At 40.2% G+C, this 15,950-nt stretch overlaps 1 protein-coding gene across 1 annotated transcript in view; it reads left to right on the forward strand.

The window, feature by feature from the left end:
* The window catches only part of KCTD8 (potassium channel tetramerization domain containing 8), an 87,726-nt gene continuing 71,776 nt past the window's right edge, over positions 1-15,950 (forward strand). The window contains exon 1 of the mRNA XM_071743635.1: positions 1-900. Within this exon, the coding sequence (XP_071599736.1) occupies positions 57-900 (844 nt within the window). The 5' untranslated portion in view covers positions 1-56. The remainder of the gene's footprint in view (positions 901-15,950) is intronic.

Here is a 15,950-nt window from a genome sequence, read left to right on the forward strand (position 1 = left end):
GGGAGGCAGCCTTTTTTAGGAGGGAGACCCTCCTTCGCGGCCGCCCGCTCGCAGCCATGGCTTTGAAGGAGGCGGGCGGCAGCATCCTGCCCATCAGCGACATGGTGTCGGGGCCGTCGGGCTCGCCGTTCCCCGAGGTGGTGGAGCTGAACGTGGGGGGCCAGGTGTACGTGACGAGGCACTCCACCCTGCTCAGCGTCCCGGACAGCACGCTGGCTACCATGTTCTCCCCTTGCCGCGGCGGCCCAGCGGCGGCCCGCCAGCTGCCCAGGGACAGCCGGGCGCGCTTCTTCATCGACCGCGACGGCTTCCTCTTCAGGTACGTGCTGGATTACCTGCGGGACAAGCAGCTGGCACTGCCCGAGCACTTCCCTGAGAAGGAGCGGCTCCTGCGGGAAGCCGAGTACTTCCAGCTGGGAGACCTGGTGAAGCTGCTCTCGCCCAAGGTCACCAAGCAGAGCTCGCTCAACGACGAGGGCTGCCAGAGCGACCTGGAGGACAGCAACTCGCAGGGCAGCAGCGACCGGCTGCAGCGGGCGGCCCTGGACAAGCGCTCGGGCTTTCTCACCGTGGGCTACCGCGGCTCCTACACCACCGTGCGGGACAACCAGGCGGACGCCAAGTTCCGCCGCGTCGCCCGCATCATGGTGTGCGGCAGGATCGCTCTTGCAAAGGAGGTCTTCGGGGAGACCCTCAACGAGAGCCGCGACCCTGACCGCCCCCCCGAGAAGTACACCTCCCGCTTCTACCTCAAATTCACCTACCTGGAGCAAGCCTTCGACCGGCTGTCCGAGGCGGGCTTCCACATGGTGGCTTGCAACTCCACCGGCACCGCCGCCTTCATCAACCAGTACAGGGACGACAAGATCTGGAGCAGCTACACCGAGTATATCTTCTTCAGTAAGTGCTGCCCCCGCCCCTGTCTCCCTTCACCTCCCATCTCTGGGGGGTGCGTGGCGGTGTGCAGTTAAAAGTACATCTGCACCCCCACACTCCAACCCTTGCTGTCCCCAAGCAACATGTAGCTCGAGGGAAGTTGGGGCTGTCCCTTCTCCCCCCTCCTTCGGCGCTTTCACCGCCACAGTTCAAATTTAGTGAACTGGGGGCGGGGGGTGGGGAAGGCGGGACAGGGCTGCCTAGTGCCCTGTCCGGAGCGCGGCGAAGGAGCAGCTTCCCCCACTCCTTGGAGTAGTCGAAGGTGCCCCCGCCTTTCGGTGCCGAGTGTGCACTGGAAAGAACCAGCCCTCCCCGTACAGCCTGTCCCGTGGCGGGGCCTCCCGGGGGGATGTCGCGTCGGATCGGGGGGCTGCGGCGGCGGGGAGAGGGTCCCAACCCCGCTGGCCGGGCGGGCGTTGCGGGCGCGGGGCGGGCGCAGCGCTGGTTCCGCCGCGGAGGGCTGCGGAGCTCCCTCCCTCCCAGCGAGGCGATGCAGAGATTGCAGCGGCGGAGCCCGGAGCAAGGACGGGTTTTAATTTTTTATTGCTGCGTTTCCTTCCCCCGGTGAGCGCACTGCGCTTGGGCACGGTGTCCGTGAGGGAAGGGGTAGGGGAGGGAGAGCGTGGCCAACTTCCCGAGGAGCAAGAGAAAGAGTCTGGTTCCGAGGGGGAAAAATTGGAAAAAAGAAAATTAATCACTCAGGAACCAGTACCCAGATTCTAAGCAGCTCCGCTAGTTGTCTGTGGGTAGCCTTAAAGGTGTCAGGTCACTCGCAAATAGGAAAATGGAGTGATGATGAAAGAGTTTCAATCTGGCAAAGTATGGAGTGCTATGTAGGGCACTGGCTGGGCAGCGGTTTCGGGTAATGAAACCTCAGCTGGATGGAGAACACCGGCCCTCGGCAGAGATTTGTCTTCTGAAGGCAGAGGCAGCCTTAAACATTACAGATGTGTTTGAGAGTCGAGTAAGTCTGTAGAAAAGAGAGGTGTTCTCCATTCACATCTATCTTCTCCTTCCTCTGTGTGGTCTCACAGTCCCCGAGCGCAGGACGTAGGATTTGGTAGAGCATCTGCCTGCCTCTGTGGGGAGGTGGGATATGCAGCCTCTAGCTAGATTCACCAGTGGGGCAGCTAAAAAGAAGCGACCCGTTTTGCATGCAAAACTGGACCTAGGCTTGGTGTTTAATAGAGGAGGGAAATGTGAATGTTTTTTTACTGTAGAGGAGAAATTCATTGAATAGTTTGCATTGCTGTATATTATAGGTGGTGACCACCTTTTGCTGAGCAGACTTAAGCACTTCAAATCAATCTTCAAAACTATATTGAAACAGTTTTTAAAGATTCATTGCATAACTTATTACCAGGCATATATTAGGATATGTAAAAATGGAGCTATAGAGGAGCTTTACATTCTTCTGGGCGGACTTTTATGGAGCATTTACATGATTATTAAATCTCCTTTCTGAGGAAAGTGGACAGACTGATTTTCAAAATACTAGAAATTCCTTAGTGTTATTATCAAGACTACAAAATAGTCTGTTCTAGTTGCTCAGAAACAGATGTGTAGGTGCATAATTATTTGTATGCATTTGTGATCACAATGTTTTGGACGATTTTGTGTGTATGTTATGATGAGGTTTCTGTATAGAACAGTGCTCTAATTCAAATCAGTGTTCCAAATTAATCCCTGGTGTAATACCACTGATTTACATGGAATAATGCCAGGGAAGAATTGGATGTTGTACATCATGATTTTTTTTTAAATTTTAGTCTTCCAGCTCATGATGTTGTGAAAAGCAAAGCAGTTAATTACTTAAATTGATACAGTTAACATCAGTTTGCTTAAATGTTTTTAGGTGTGTTTCCTCTTTTTCACTTAGGAGTGAAAAAAAATGGCTGCTCTAAAAGTGGGCCAAAAAGATGTGAGCATACTTTAATTTTGGTTGTTTGGCATGCATTTAGTAACCTTTTTGTTTAACAATTTTGTATTAGATTGATTTTTTTTTCCCTGAAATACAGCAACATGGAGACAAAACTTACCAAAATGGGAAAAGAAACAAGAACACAATGTCTGAAGTTTGGGTTTTTTTTTGTTTCTGTTTATTTGTTGTTTTTTTTTTTTAATTCTTGATACTTTATTACTATTATTATTAAATGTCCTGAATGTATTGGGTGCTTGCCTTTGCTTTGCCCAACTAATGCACAAGAATCCATTGAAGGGCAAGCAAACCTTGGAAGCTCAAGTGCTCTGTACCAGGGGTGAGAAGAATGCTCAGGGTTAGGACTGTAGGGTCTCCAACACCATTAGCCAGGACTCCATTCATTCCTCAGTCACAAACAGAATACCCAAGGAGAAGAGCAGTCACTCTTCAGTTTATTCCTTACCACACGTAGCTATGAATGACAGAAAGGAGGCAGCTGTGGTTGGGATGTTGCTGATTTCAAGAGTTCACATAGAGAATGTCCAACCCTGGAATGTGCTTTACAGACAAATATCAAGACAAAAATCTTTGGAGAGTGTATTCAGGTTTGGGCTGGAAACTAAGACTTAATTTGGTGTTAGTGGAGAAGAAACCTAGTTTTATGTTCCACTGGAGCACTGGTCTGTAATTGCATAGCAACCACACAAACTTGTCTTTCAATATTTCTCATGAGTACTTGTAGACAATTCGGGTTTCTAGTTAAGGTTGATAGCAAAGCGATTGGCAAAATATATGAGGATATATAAATTTTGCCTATTTCTTTAGGTCGTGTTTCTATATGAGAGCTACCAAGGAATGTTCAAAGGTCAAAGTTTTATTTTATGGTTTGTAGAAGAGATTTCAGATCCGTTTCTAGATTCTCTCAAACTTCAGTGGGAATTTTGAGTTGAAATTACCATCTATAACTTTTTTTAAAAAATGGAAATTACTTTAAATTCTTAAACATTCTAACAGTTGAAATTTATCTTGGATACTACATCCATGTATAATTAATTTATGGATTTCTTTATATCTGGAGGTTACTTAGTTGTTGCAGACTGATTCTGATTGAAGAACCAGAGGCTGTGTGAAACTGCTTACCAGGAAATACTGCTTCAGCCTTTGGCAACATGTCCTGACAAGTACAGAGACAGACTTTCCTTCTCTGTGAACATAATTCCTATAAAAAATGTTAGGTTCTTTGCCCCCAGTGGCATGCAAGCTATCATGCACTCAATGACAGCTTAATTTGTCTGATCAATTACTACATGGCCAGAATTTAACATGCACCTTGCATTGGTGGCTTAGTTCAGAAAAATGCTCACATGTCTATTCCATGTGTCCATTACAAATCACATCTCTTGATGGGCAGTAAAAGGAGCAAATTTTTATCTGGTGGTGAAAAGGCTCTTTCTACCACAGCCTTTTCTACCACAAACTTCTTCCCCCCTTCCTCCCAATAGCTTGGTTAAATGCTATAGAAGCTCTCATTTAGTACATGTGAGGATGACTTGAATCAGTTAACATGACATGAAATGTGTATGCAGTTTGGGAAAGAGGCTCAGACTCTTGTTTCTTAGTTTCAAGCTGCCATAGAGGACCACTGACCTGTTGATGTGCAATAGGTGATGGCCTTCACCAAAGTTGGTTCTAGTTGAAGACAGGAGACCAGAAGCCAGGTAACCTTTCTTCATGATGTGGCTACAGGCAACATGACAGTCCTGTTCCCTGGCCTCTTAGAGAGGAAAGGGTACTATTTACACTCTTAAGCTTTTGCTTTTGTCCTTTTTTTTTTTCCTTTTTTTTTTTTTTTTTTCTTGTGGTTCACTGTATTTTTCAATACAATTGTGTAATGCAGGGTCGCCTGGGCATGCCATGACTTTTTTTTTTTTTCAGTAGAATCTAATTGGTCTTAATGGATTTTACATTTAACATCTGCTGTTCAATCTGACTTGGGGTGTTGAGAGCATCATGCTCAGCTGGAAGCTTTCTGTGCTGAACTGACATGTTTATTGTAAGAAGAATACAGTAATATTTCATTAAAAACTGGCATGTGTTCTATTTTGACACTCCTGTTTCATGTGTGACAATTTCTGTTTCCTTGTCTCTTTGTTTATAACAGGTGACATTTTCATGAATTTATGGTGCTTAATTTCCACTTGAAGTCACAGCACTCTGAGATTATGTTGGTTGCTATGGAAATTGTCATAAGCAAGTGATAATATTTTAATCAGTTGGGAATAAGTAGTTGGAAACAATGAATTTCTAGGAAACAACGTGGTATTTTGAAAACAAGAAAAACCCCCAAACTTAAACAAAACCACACCACCAAACCCCCAGGAAACCTCACCCACAACAACAATGAAATACAACCACTATTATTTGTGCCTTTGCACAAAGAAGAAAACAGAAGGTGATGCTTGAAACACGGGGAACAAACACATATGCAAAATCAATTGTGGTGTTGCTCTGTGAATGCCAACTCCAGTTCAACATCCCACTGGGTCAGGGAGGAGATGGGTCAGCAGATAACCCTAAACTGCTCTTCTGAGGGCAGGGTGGAATAAGAGCCATACTACAGGTGGTTTCTTTCACCTTACTGTGTACTCTCCATCCATCACTGCTTACTTGGTAGAGTTTTTGCTATGTGACTGGTGGTTTTTTGGTTGTTTTGGTTTTATTTCTCTTTTTTTTATCCATGAAACAAGTTTATCTGAAAGGTTCTAGACTGAGGAGAGAAAGGAGACCAAGGCAAAAGGGTATTTCTTCAGTATGGCACATTAAGGTGAAGTTGGACAACTGGCTTGAGCCTGAACCATAGACTCACAGATTAGAGTTCAAATCTTTGGTGGTATATGCAAACGTGAAATCAGTATCACAAGCACAATGTGGAAAAGCTTCAGTTTTCTGGCTGTATGAAGACCCAGAGATGTTGTTTCTGGCAGGACTGTTGAGAAAAGCCCTTTAAAAAGTGTCTGTAGGCAGTCCTGTGACACTGGAAAAGTGGCATAAAACTTCAGGATATTCTGCCTTAACGTTCCAACTTGGTTATAATAGAGTTTAAAAAAAATAAATAGCAGCGTGCTTTTTATCTTACAATTCTTGTGATTATCTTGTGATTCTTTCAAAATATATGTCCCTGATTTTAAGGGGATTAATCAAATTTATAAATGACTCATATATAGTAAATGACAATAAATGACAATATCTTACTTACGCCACCACTTGGCACAACATGTGTTAACCTAGACTGCTATTGCAATTTTAGTCATCATTTCAATGAAAAGACTCTCTTTGGGAATGATTTAAAATGTGAGATTAAAAAGAAATTTGAAAAAATTGGCTTTTTAATAAATACATAATGAAAACATCCTGCATTCCTCTACAGCAGGTGAAAAGACACTGCTGCACAGGAAAAATATGTCAGGAACCTTTTGATTTTTTTCCTATGTTACAATAGGTATGCACAAGACTTAATACAATGATTTGTGATCAGATTTTTATCATTGTATCTGATTTCTGCTCCTATTACTACAAAATTATATTGTTTTTATACTGTAGAGACATTTTAATATTTAAAGCTGAAGACTGGAACTATTGTGCAGTATTTTAAAAGTAAAATTGGAGATAAACTGAGAAAATCGAATATTATATACCAGGATCAATACTAGATAAGCAATAAGCACCTTGATCCAAGCAATGGTTGTTTCTGATGTTAGGAAATGGAAACACACTGGTTTTGATATCATCCCAGATTTGTGCTCCTTGTGGATTACCTGGGAACAGTGACTGTGTTGGAAAAGCTGACTTTGCTGGATCTGTAATAGTTTGCTGGAAAGCTGCTTCTTGTCAGATCACTTCATACATTTTCAAGGATTTATGATACAGTATTTGCAAGGAAATATTTACTTTTCCACAGTTGGATAAGTAAATCATATTTTATATTTTCTTTATTGTCAACATGAATTTCTAGTTACCCGCTGTTCAAGCATAGAATTTATATGCACAAAAGTTTCCTATACAATATTGTTCCAGGCATGTGATTTAAAATTAAAACATTACTGCTAATAAAATACATTTTGCTTTCTCAGTACATTATGGCTGGCATTTCACTGCTGTTTTTTTCCTTTGCGGCAACCACCACATTTATTATGCTGTGATGAGGATTTGTGTGGCAAACAAAAATTCACTAAGCATAGTACCAAGAGGGAGTTCATAGATTCTCACATTATTCTCTTTCTACTACAGTTCCACATTTAAATGTAAATCTCCAGACTGCTTGGACTGCTCTGACAGGCATAAGAAGTGACAGAAAGAAAGGCCACCTTCTTGTTCCAGCTGAACATCATCATGGCCTGAACAAAGTGACCAGAAGTAAACAGTGGTGTTTTGGTGTGTTACCATTTGAAGGGTGAAATCTGTGGTGATCCAGGTACTTAAGAGGCTCAAAGAAGGGAAGCATAGGGTGGTGTGCACCTTTCTTGTGCCCCTTGGGCTTCACAAGACTGGTGTGGTGCCCAAGGTAGGTCCCAGCCAGCTTCGCATTGCCCTGGGTTGCCTCAGCAGTGAGGCAGATCCTGGGTGTCACTGCAGGAGAAGTGAGGAGCGTGGCCATGCTCTGGACTTCCCTTTGGATTTGCTTTCTCCAGTTTTGGGTTACTTAGCTTCCAGAGTCATGTAAGATGTCTGTTACAGAGGGAAGGGAAACATGGCTGTAAGGCTTTTGCATGCCACACGCATTATTTGGTTGGTGTTTTTTTGGCATAGTATACTTGTTGAAAAATCTAGAGTGACTATACTAACTAACATCCTAACCTGGGAAGCAGATGCTATTTTTATATCTAAGGATGATTTTATTTCATTTCTGCTCACAAGATTTTTACTTCTTGAAGGAGGTGGAGTGCTAATGGCACTCTCAAATCATGGCTCTTTTATAAACTGAGCCACTGGACGTTCAGTGAAAAATCCTTTAAAAAGAATTACCAGGCAAATTTCATTTTGCTTTAGCAAGTAAGTGCTTCATGATGGATTTCCAAGGGAGGCTGCTCACTCCAGCTTAATAAAACTGCATGTTCTCTTTGAGAAGAGGTAATTTATACTCTACTTCAAATTCTTGTATTGACTAAATGTTAGAGAAAAAAGTGCAATGTCTAAAATGTTCTCAGTAGAGTTTAAATACTTTTCTTCAAATGTTTTGTATGATTTTTAAAAATTTTTCGATTAAACCAATAATCACTATTGCACTTTTTTTTTACTCAAATAAATTTGGGATTACTCAGTGAATTTTTTTCTTTTTTTTTTGTTTGACCTGAGTGGGATTAATCGTATAAAAATAGGGATTGACAGTGTTTGCAACTCACACTGAAGTTTCATTCACAGCTGCAAAACAGACCTTCACTGGGACAGAAGCAGCAAATAGTCCTGGGTTCGTCTTTCACATAAAAGTATAATTCAAACAATACAAATGATTATTTGGCTTCATAACTGTTTCTAGTACACATAATCCTGGCAGGAGGTAAGCAGTGATGTTTGGTAATTTTCATGGCACTTGTAGAAACTAATGGCACCCTATTTTGGTTGCATTTTATCAGATTGTGATAGCAAAACTTGTCATGTTTATTAGAGTTTGACAGCTTAGCTTCAGAAGACAATTAATGAGTGCATCTTTCTACAAGGTGTCACTTCGTTTATATCATTCATCTCTAAATATTTTCAGGACTTACACATATAAATATCACAGTTGTGTTAACGACAGTTTCAATGTTTCTAGCAACAAGGTGAACATAATGCTTTAAAAACATTTATGGAAATATTTCTTCTTCTTCATGCAATGTCTTCTGTCTCAATACTGTCTTTCTCAAAGTTGCTCAAGACGAGTTTCAAAGATAGGGATCAGTGTGTTTAGCCATTCTTTGCCCTATGGGGCCTGCCTGGCCATAAGCAGTGTCAGGACTGCTCTCCCTTACAGCCTGTGTCATGATTCCTTAATCTACATTTTGCAGCTGAGAGTAGCTGGGTCAAAATTTAGTTTTTGCCTTTCTCATTGCTCTCCATATGCCTGAAGCCTGTGGTGGGGGCTCTGAGCAAAGGAGTTGCAGGTAGTGGGGCTGCTGCCCCTGGGGGATTCCTGCTGCCTCCGGCTGCCTGCAACCACCTGGGGGCTGCATGCACGTCAGGTTTGCTTTGCACTGCTCCAGTCCTGTACCCTGGGCCTGACCTGTTTTCTGTTCCACTGACAGGCACTTAGTGAATAAAAAACCCCAAAACAAGTATAGGGTATTATAAGAGAAAAAATAATGGTACTTCCTTTTGAAGGAAATACCACAACACTCTTTTTCTTAAAAAAAGAAATTGCAGTACCTCAATCCATAGACAACATCGCAAGTGCAAGTGCACAGAGCATCAATAATCAGTGCATTAGAGAAGATACGCTACATATCCTCTTAGGGGACAAGAAGTGGGATGAGACACCAAAGAGAGGAATCAACGCCATCATTAACTTTTATTAATGAAATCAAATATTCCAGAACTTCACTTGGCATATGTTTAGTTATGTTATACATGCATAAGCATTCTCTTTGCATCAGCACAAAGATGTAATTGAGAAATGAAATCAGTTGTTTTATTTTTCATATAAGTGAACAACAATAACCTTCAGATGCATTTTTATCTTTTATCTTTAATCCTTACAGGGTTTTACCCTTTAGTAGTATTAACAAATACTCCTAAAGAGAGATGAGCTGGTGCTCAGGGAGTCTTGTTACGTTTTGTTGTAAACAGTCTCCAGCAGCTCAAGTTAATAGCAAAATTGTTTTATATTTTATTGAACATAGATGTGTGTTGGTTCTTGTAAGGATTACAACTATGTCAGTGTATTCCATGGATGTCATTAAAAGTGTACTATCGTTCCAAAGGCTTTGTATAACTTAATATTATATATGTCTCAGATATCTGTGAAGCTCTTTCTATTTGTTAAATAGCAGGAAGAAAAAAGGCCCAGAATTGCATATATGCGTGATTATGTAAATTGTGTGCAAAACATTTGCTTTCACAACCTCTCACTACCAGTTTGCTTAAACTTGATATTTTTACCTGTTACTCAAAGCCTAATTAAAACCACCGTATCTGCAAAACTTTGATAGTAAATGACAGATGTCTGTTTTGTCTATACAGGAGTGTTATCTAACTCTTCTGGTTCTTAATGCAAAGTTCTTTCATTCTCATTGAAACTCATGAATACAAAATATAAGAATCAACTACAAAAGGGTTTGAAGGCAGATAAAATAAGTCGCTAAAATAGAACACCAGGAATTTATTTAGCCTAATGTGTACAGAATAAAGTGGAAAAAACCTAAAAAGAAACAACACTTTCTGGTAGTTTTTTTAATAAACACATTTTCTTTCCCTTTCTTCTCACAGCCATCCATTTATATCCAGTCACTTCTCACTATTGTTCTCCTCAGACAGCTGTTACTATTTCTGTTGTTAATGCCTACAGTGGCTTTGGAGCTGATCTGAAACAAAGCAGAGGCATGGCTACTCTTGCCTTTTCACCTGTTTTTATCTCTTTCCAGTGTTTGGCAATATGAATATCACTCGTTCTGTCCTTTTAAAAATACAGATTTACAGTCTTATAAAAGTGTGATCAATATTGCCAAAGCTACATGGATGTAGGGATGGGAAAAACCCCAATAAAATAATATCGCTCTTTACGATGCAAGATAGAATGTAATTGTTGTTCAAGTGTGGTTGTGTCTGTCCTGTCTTACTTCCAAAATTTTGTCATCAAATCCCACACCTGCCTTTCCAAATGACTTACCCAAATGACTTACTTGTTCAAAGTACCCTTTCTTTGAAGCAGGAACTGTCAGCATCTCTCTGTGTATGTAAACCTCATATTAAAAAGTAATAAGGAATATAACTAAGACCATGGTAACTGGCAATCCTGCTTGGAATTCTTACTCTCCTGGTACTTGTAAACTTTAATTTTCTCTGTTAGCAGTTCCTCATAATTTTGTTTTTCCCGTGGAATTTCTTCATGATGTCAGTTTGTTTCCAGGGATGTGATAAATTAATATAATATTTTTAAATGCTGCAGACAGAGACAGACAAAGCCTGTAATTTTTTGCTAATGCTTCTCAAAATACATCTGGAGTAACAGATAGCGATATCCTTTGGCTTCAAAATAATCCTGTAATTCTTTTGAAAGGACAAACTTCAGAAACGTTTCAGTTACTCAGTATGTGATATTTTGAGAACTACTGAAATTTTTTGAGGTTTTACCTTAGAACCTGCAAAGTTTGTATCTTCCTATGAGTTTTAGCTGCCTATCAATCTAACCTCCAGTCATAACAACTTCCACATTTTTATTCCTGTAATCCTTTTGGTATTTACCTTTTCCACCTGCAGCTGAAGTAGTTTGGTATCCAAATTGGTGGAATTATGTCCCTAAATAATTGCATCTGTGATCACATTAATTACAGGAAGAGAGTGCTCAGAGTAGAGGAGATTAGGTGGAACACTGTCTGTCTAATCAGATCCCTGGTGACTGACTTCTGGCAGGGCTTCCTTCCCAAATCCCCTTGCTCTGGATGCTGAATAAAAGCCGCGAGGCCCGTGCGAGACTGTGTCTTCAGAAGATGGTTTTGCTTTTTTTTGACATTGGGGGGGTATTGCACAGACCTGTGAGCAAGTCTGAACGTCATTCATCCTCACCAAAAAAACATGTGGGCCTCATGGTTCCTCTGGGTGGGCCTGGCTTTGGTGGCCGGGCCGGGCTGTGGGGAGCTGGAGGGTGGCCATGCCGTGACCTTGGGGGCTGCCGGCCCCCTGGGGCTGAAGTGTTGGCCTGGGCAGGGTGTGGGGAGCACCAGAGGGGTGAGCCATGGACACTGCAGCCTGGCAGTGTCCCCTCAGGGCCTGGCACTATGGTGGCCGTGTTTGCTTTCTGAGAATACCAGCAAATAAGTCGAGAGCTGTGTCTTCCCAGGGCCTCTGGCCAGGCACCATGGCTGCAGGGCTGTGTCAGGGCCTCGGAACACCAGGGCGATGATTCAGGGTGGGGTCTGCCACAGTATCATGGATATTTTTTTTTGTTATGCAAAACACATTAGAAATAACTCATCCACTTATTTTTACACAGGAAAAACAAGGTAATACTGGTTGAAGACATCCATAATTCAAGATGGTGGCATGGCAGGCTATTTGTGTTTCTGTGACCGTGCTGCTGAAGTGGCATAAATTTATATAGTAATATTAAATTTAGTAAAGTTAATCTAAATATTCTTTGGCAGTGGTTGTGAAATATGGAGGGAAAAGAGTGATATAGGAAAAAATATTTGCTTTTTATGCTACATAAATATATATCATTAATATTCATTATGTGGCTGTATGCAAGCCTTTCTGTATTGTCCTGCTTATGATGCATAAAAGGTATGGAAGAGCTTGGGGGGTTGCTTAGCTATACTTTTTGAAAACAGTAAAAATATTCTGAAGTTTTAGCAGATGCACTGTTTTTTTAAGAAATATTTTCAATACATGTTTTTGGAATCAGGGTTATCCTTTATTATCAGTAATGAGGCTCCTAGCAAAAATAGCTATTGAACCACATAACAAATCACATATGGGAGTAATATGAGTGTAAATCTGACCTCCAAATTCTTGCAGTCTTGAATGTATTTCAAGAAAATCCAGCCAAGTTCAGTGAGAATTTCCATCTGTACTTTGAGTACCAGGCAAGCAGCAGGGATAGATAAATTTAAATTTAGTCTTCTGGTTTGGAAAATTTAATTGTCATCTCCATGACTGGCAATAAACTGCACTTGTTTTGCTTTTCCCTTATCTTGTGGTTATATTGGAGTTTTAGGAATACAGAAATTGACATTTTACCAAAGTTTGCCTTGATATCTAGCAGTGGCTAGCTCTCAGTCATTAATTTTCTCCATTAAATCAGTTTATAATGGTGAAAACAATAGTGGTAAAAGCTATTTAATGTATTATCCAGCAGTTATATAGAAAGAGTATGGCAAGTTACTGTGTAATTACTGCTGGTTCAGAGTGTGTCAAGAAGGTATGTGGTGTTAGACTGCAGATCAGTAAATTAAGACTATTAAATGTTACATGTGGTAGCTGTGTAACGCTCTCAGCTTTCAAGCTTCTTAATAGATTTTCAAGTTCCTTGATAAAAAGAAAAACATTTCCCCTATTAAGGCAGTCAGGCATTAGAACCAGTTGTGCAGTGATGCTGTTCACATTGTGCATCCTTGGAGAATTCCAATACTCATCTAGATCAATCCCCAGTACCCTGGTCTGACCTCAGAGCTGACCATGCTTTTGAACAGGAGGTTGGACTAGAGACCTCCTAAATTATCCTGTGATTCTCTGATGTGATTCAAGTTGGCACTGACTATTAGATCTCACTTCTCAGGAAAGGAAGAGTAAACTGCTGCAGGTAAGTTAAGTAGATGCTCAAGAGCTATAAATTCTGATTATTCTGAAAATCACAAGCTTCAAAGCCATAAATTTATGTTTTCTTTTTATTATCTTGTGTATATGCTACTTGAAGAAAGAATTGAAACTAATGCTTCAGGAGGAAGGTTCTTACAGGACTGTCTGTCCCACATTCAAAACCGCAGAATCTGAAATAGACCAGAGCTAAGCAAGTGTCTGAAAAAGTGTTCAAAATTATTTTTGGATAGCATTGTGGTTGAGCATATGTTGTCTGAAGAAAGAAAACAAAAAATTAGCAAATTGTTATTATTTGAACCTGTAAACATTTTTATTGACATTCATTAGGTAGATTCTGCAGCTGCTATTTGTCACAAAGGTGTCAGACCAACCTGGATTACTATGGGTTTTTCTCCATTTTGATATTTTTCATCAGTGTTGAGTTTCTATAATGTGATATATTTTTTTTGCTCGAGCTTTTCAGGCTCTTTATTTCTCCCCTAGCATAGCTTGAATCTATTTATGTAGCAACTGCAAAAATGCTGAACAGGATTTTTTTGTAGCCTGGAAGACTTGAAAAAATAAATCATACAGCAAACAAGAACAATGCTGAATTACCTTTTGGTAATTTATTGCTGAATTAATGTATAATAGCAAGATAGTTAATTATTAGGATATTTAAACATATTAAATGTATTAAATTGTTTTCATTTTTTGTTCTTGAAACCTCAATTTAAGAATGGAAAATGAGGCACTAGCAAATAGTTTTATAGAAAAAATATTGGATGCTTCTCTTGCTTTTCCCACATTACTGAAAAGATTGCTGAAGTGATGTGTCTGCAGACTCTTTTTGCTGTCAAAAATTCTCTTCTGACATCAAACTAGAGCAGAAGTGTTGCTTGCATTGATTGATGCCTAATAGATAAATATACAAATATAGTCACAGAGAAGAAGCATAATAAAAAGATCTTGAAGCAGGTCTTATGTCAGGTGTAGGTTGTCAAAACACTTTTGATGTCAGTGAAACTATGCCAGTTATGCATGGTATATGTTTTTTTCTCTGAAGGGATGCTGCTGAGCAGGTTATATGTCGTTAAGGTACAGTGTGTTCCACTGGTAGTCAAGATGGAGGCATTGGGCAGACTGATACTGATGTGCTTCTTATCAGCTGACCTACCTACACTTGCAGAAGGTTTTGGTGTCTTGAAGGTGTTAACCAGTCTGTCCCTCCATGTCCACATTTAATATGATACAAAACTTCTGTGACATGGTATTCAGAACCCTGTGGCTTGGCTCTGTTTTGCCTCTGGGAGAGTGGTGGAGAAGGGTTCATTAGAGGGGGGGAGGAAGGGATCCTGAGGATGGTGACCTAAAAGCAGTGGATCATGCAACTTAGCCCCCAGTGATTTGCATTATTGGCCTCATATTTTCAGGACTTCTGTCTCTATGACATGAGCTTTTCTTCTCAACACTGAGGGCCAGATAATTGCTTTATATTTTTTAAGTGAAAGCCTGATACCATGTATGGCCTTGTGAATCATGAGCCTAGTATCTACTGTGCAATGTTTTCACTACCTTTTCACTGCCCTCTTTACACTCTTATTTGTAGACTACCATTGGAACATTAGTAATTTAGCAACACAGTTTTCCCAAATATTTCTTTAGTATATCGTAATCTTAAACATTTTCATCATACATAAAGTGTATGCATTTATCTATTTATATTTAGCAATCTAAATATTTAAAGAAAAGGCATTAGCTGGATGGTGATATCCTGGTACCATATTTTAACTGTCATATTACTGTGGCTTGGTAGGAGTATAAATAAAGTTCTTTACAAAAAGTATTTTTCCTTATAATGTTATAGACACACTTTGAATACTTGGCAAGATACCTTTTTCTCTTCTTTGTCATCCAAGAAATAGATAGTGGAACCAATATAATTCACCATTATATTGGTATATCATATATAATTGCCATCATTGTAGAAAACTTAAAAAACCAAAACAAAACAACACAGTGGTCCTGGGCTAGTATTAGATTATTTATAATGTTGAAATTGTTTTACTGTATGACTTGCAATACAAAAGAATTCCTAAAATATTTTACACAAACTGGGTACTGTTTGTTCCATCTTGGTTCAAAGCTCAATGATTTAATATGTATACGTAGAGATTCAGGGCATACACAGTTACCAAAATATAAATATTGATTTAGTAATAATTATATGTAGTGCTAAATTCTACATCAAATACTTAAGAATTATGTTATCAAGTATAGAAGATTATACGGAAGTAACTCTGCTTTTTGTATGTTCTTCTTTCTGAGTTCTGCTTTATAAATAGGATTTTCTATCCACGTATCTCCCTTTAATGTTCTGATGTTTCAGTCCTTCTTGGGCAGGAAAATCTCACAGCCACGTAAACCTATTTTCTTTTTACTTGCTTACTTTCCAGATTAACAGTGTTTCTCCAGCATTACTGAAGACAAAAATGCCCACATTTTTATCAGATACAGAATCTTGCTATATGGAATTTCAGAGCCATTGATACAGCTTGTATTCTAAACAGGTTTTTTGTAGTGATGAGGATGTTATGGAACATCTGCC

The sequence above is a fragment of the Heliangelus exortis genome, chromosome 4 (genome assembly GCF_036169615.1).
Source record: "Heliangelus exortis chromosome 4, bHelExo1.hap1, whole genome shotgun sequence".
NCBI classification, from domain to species: Eukaryota; Metazoa; Chordata; class Aves; order Apodiformes; family Trochilidae; genus Heliangelus; species Heliangelus exortis.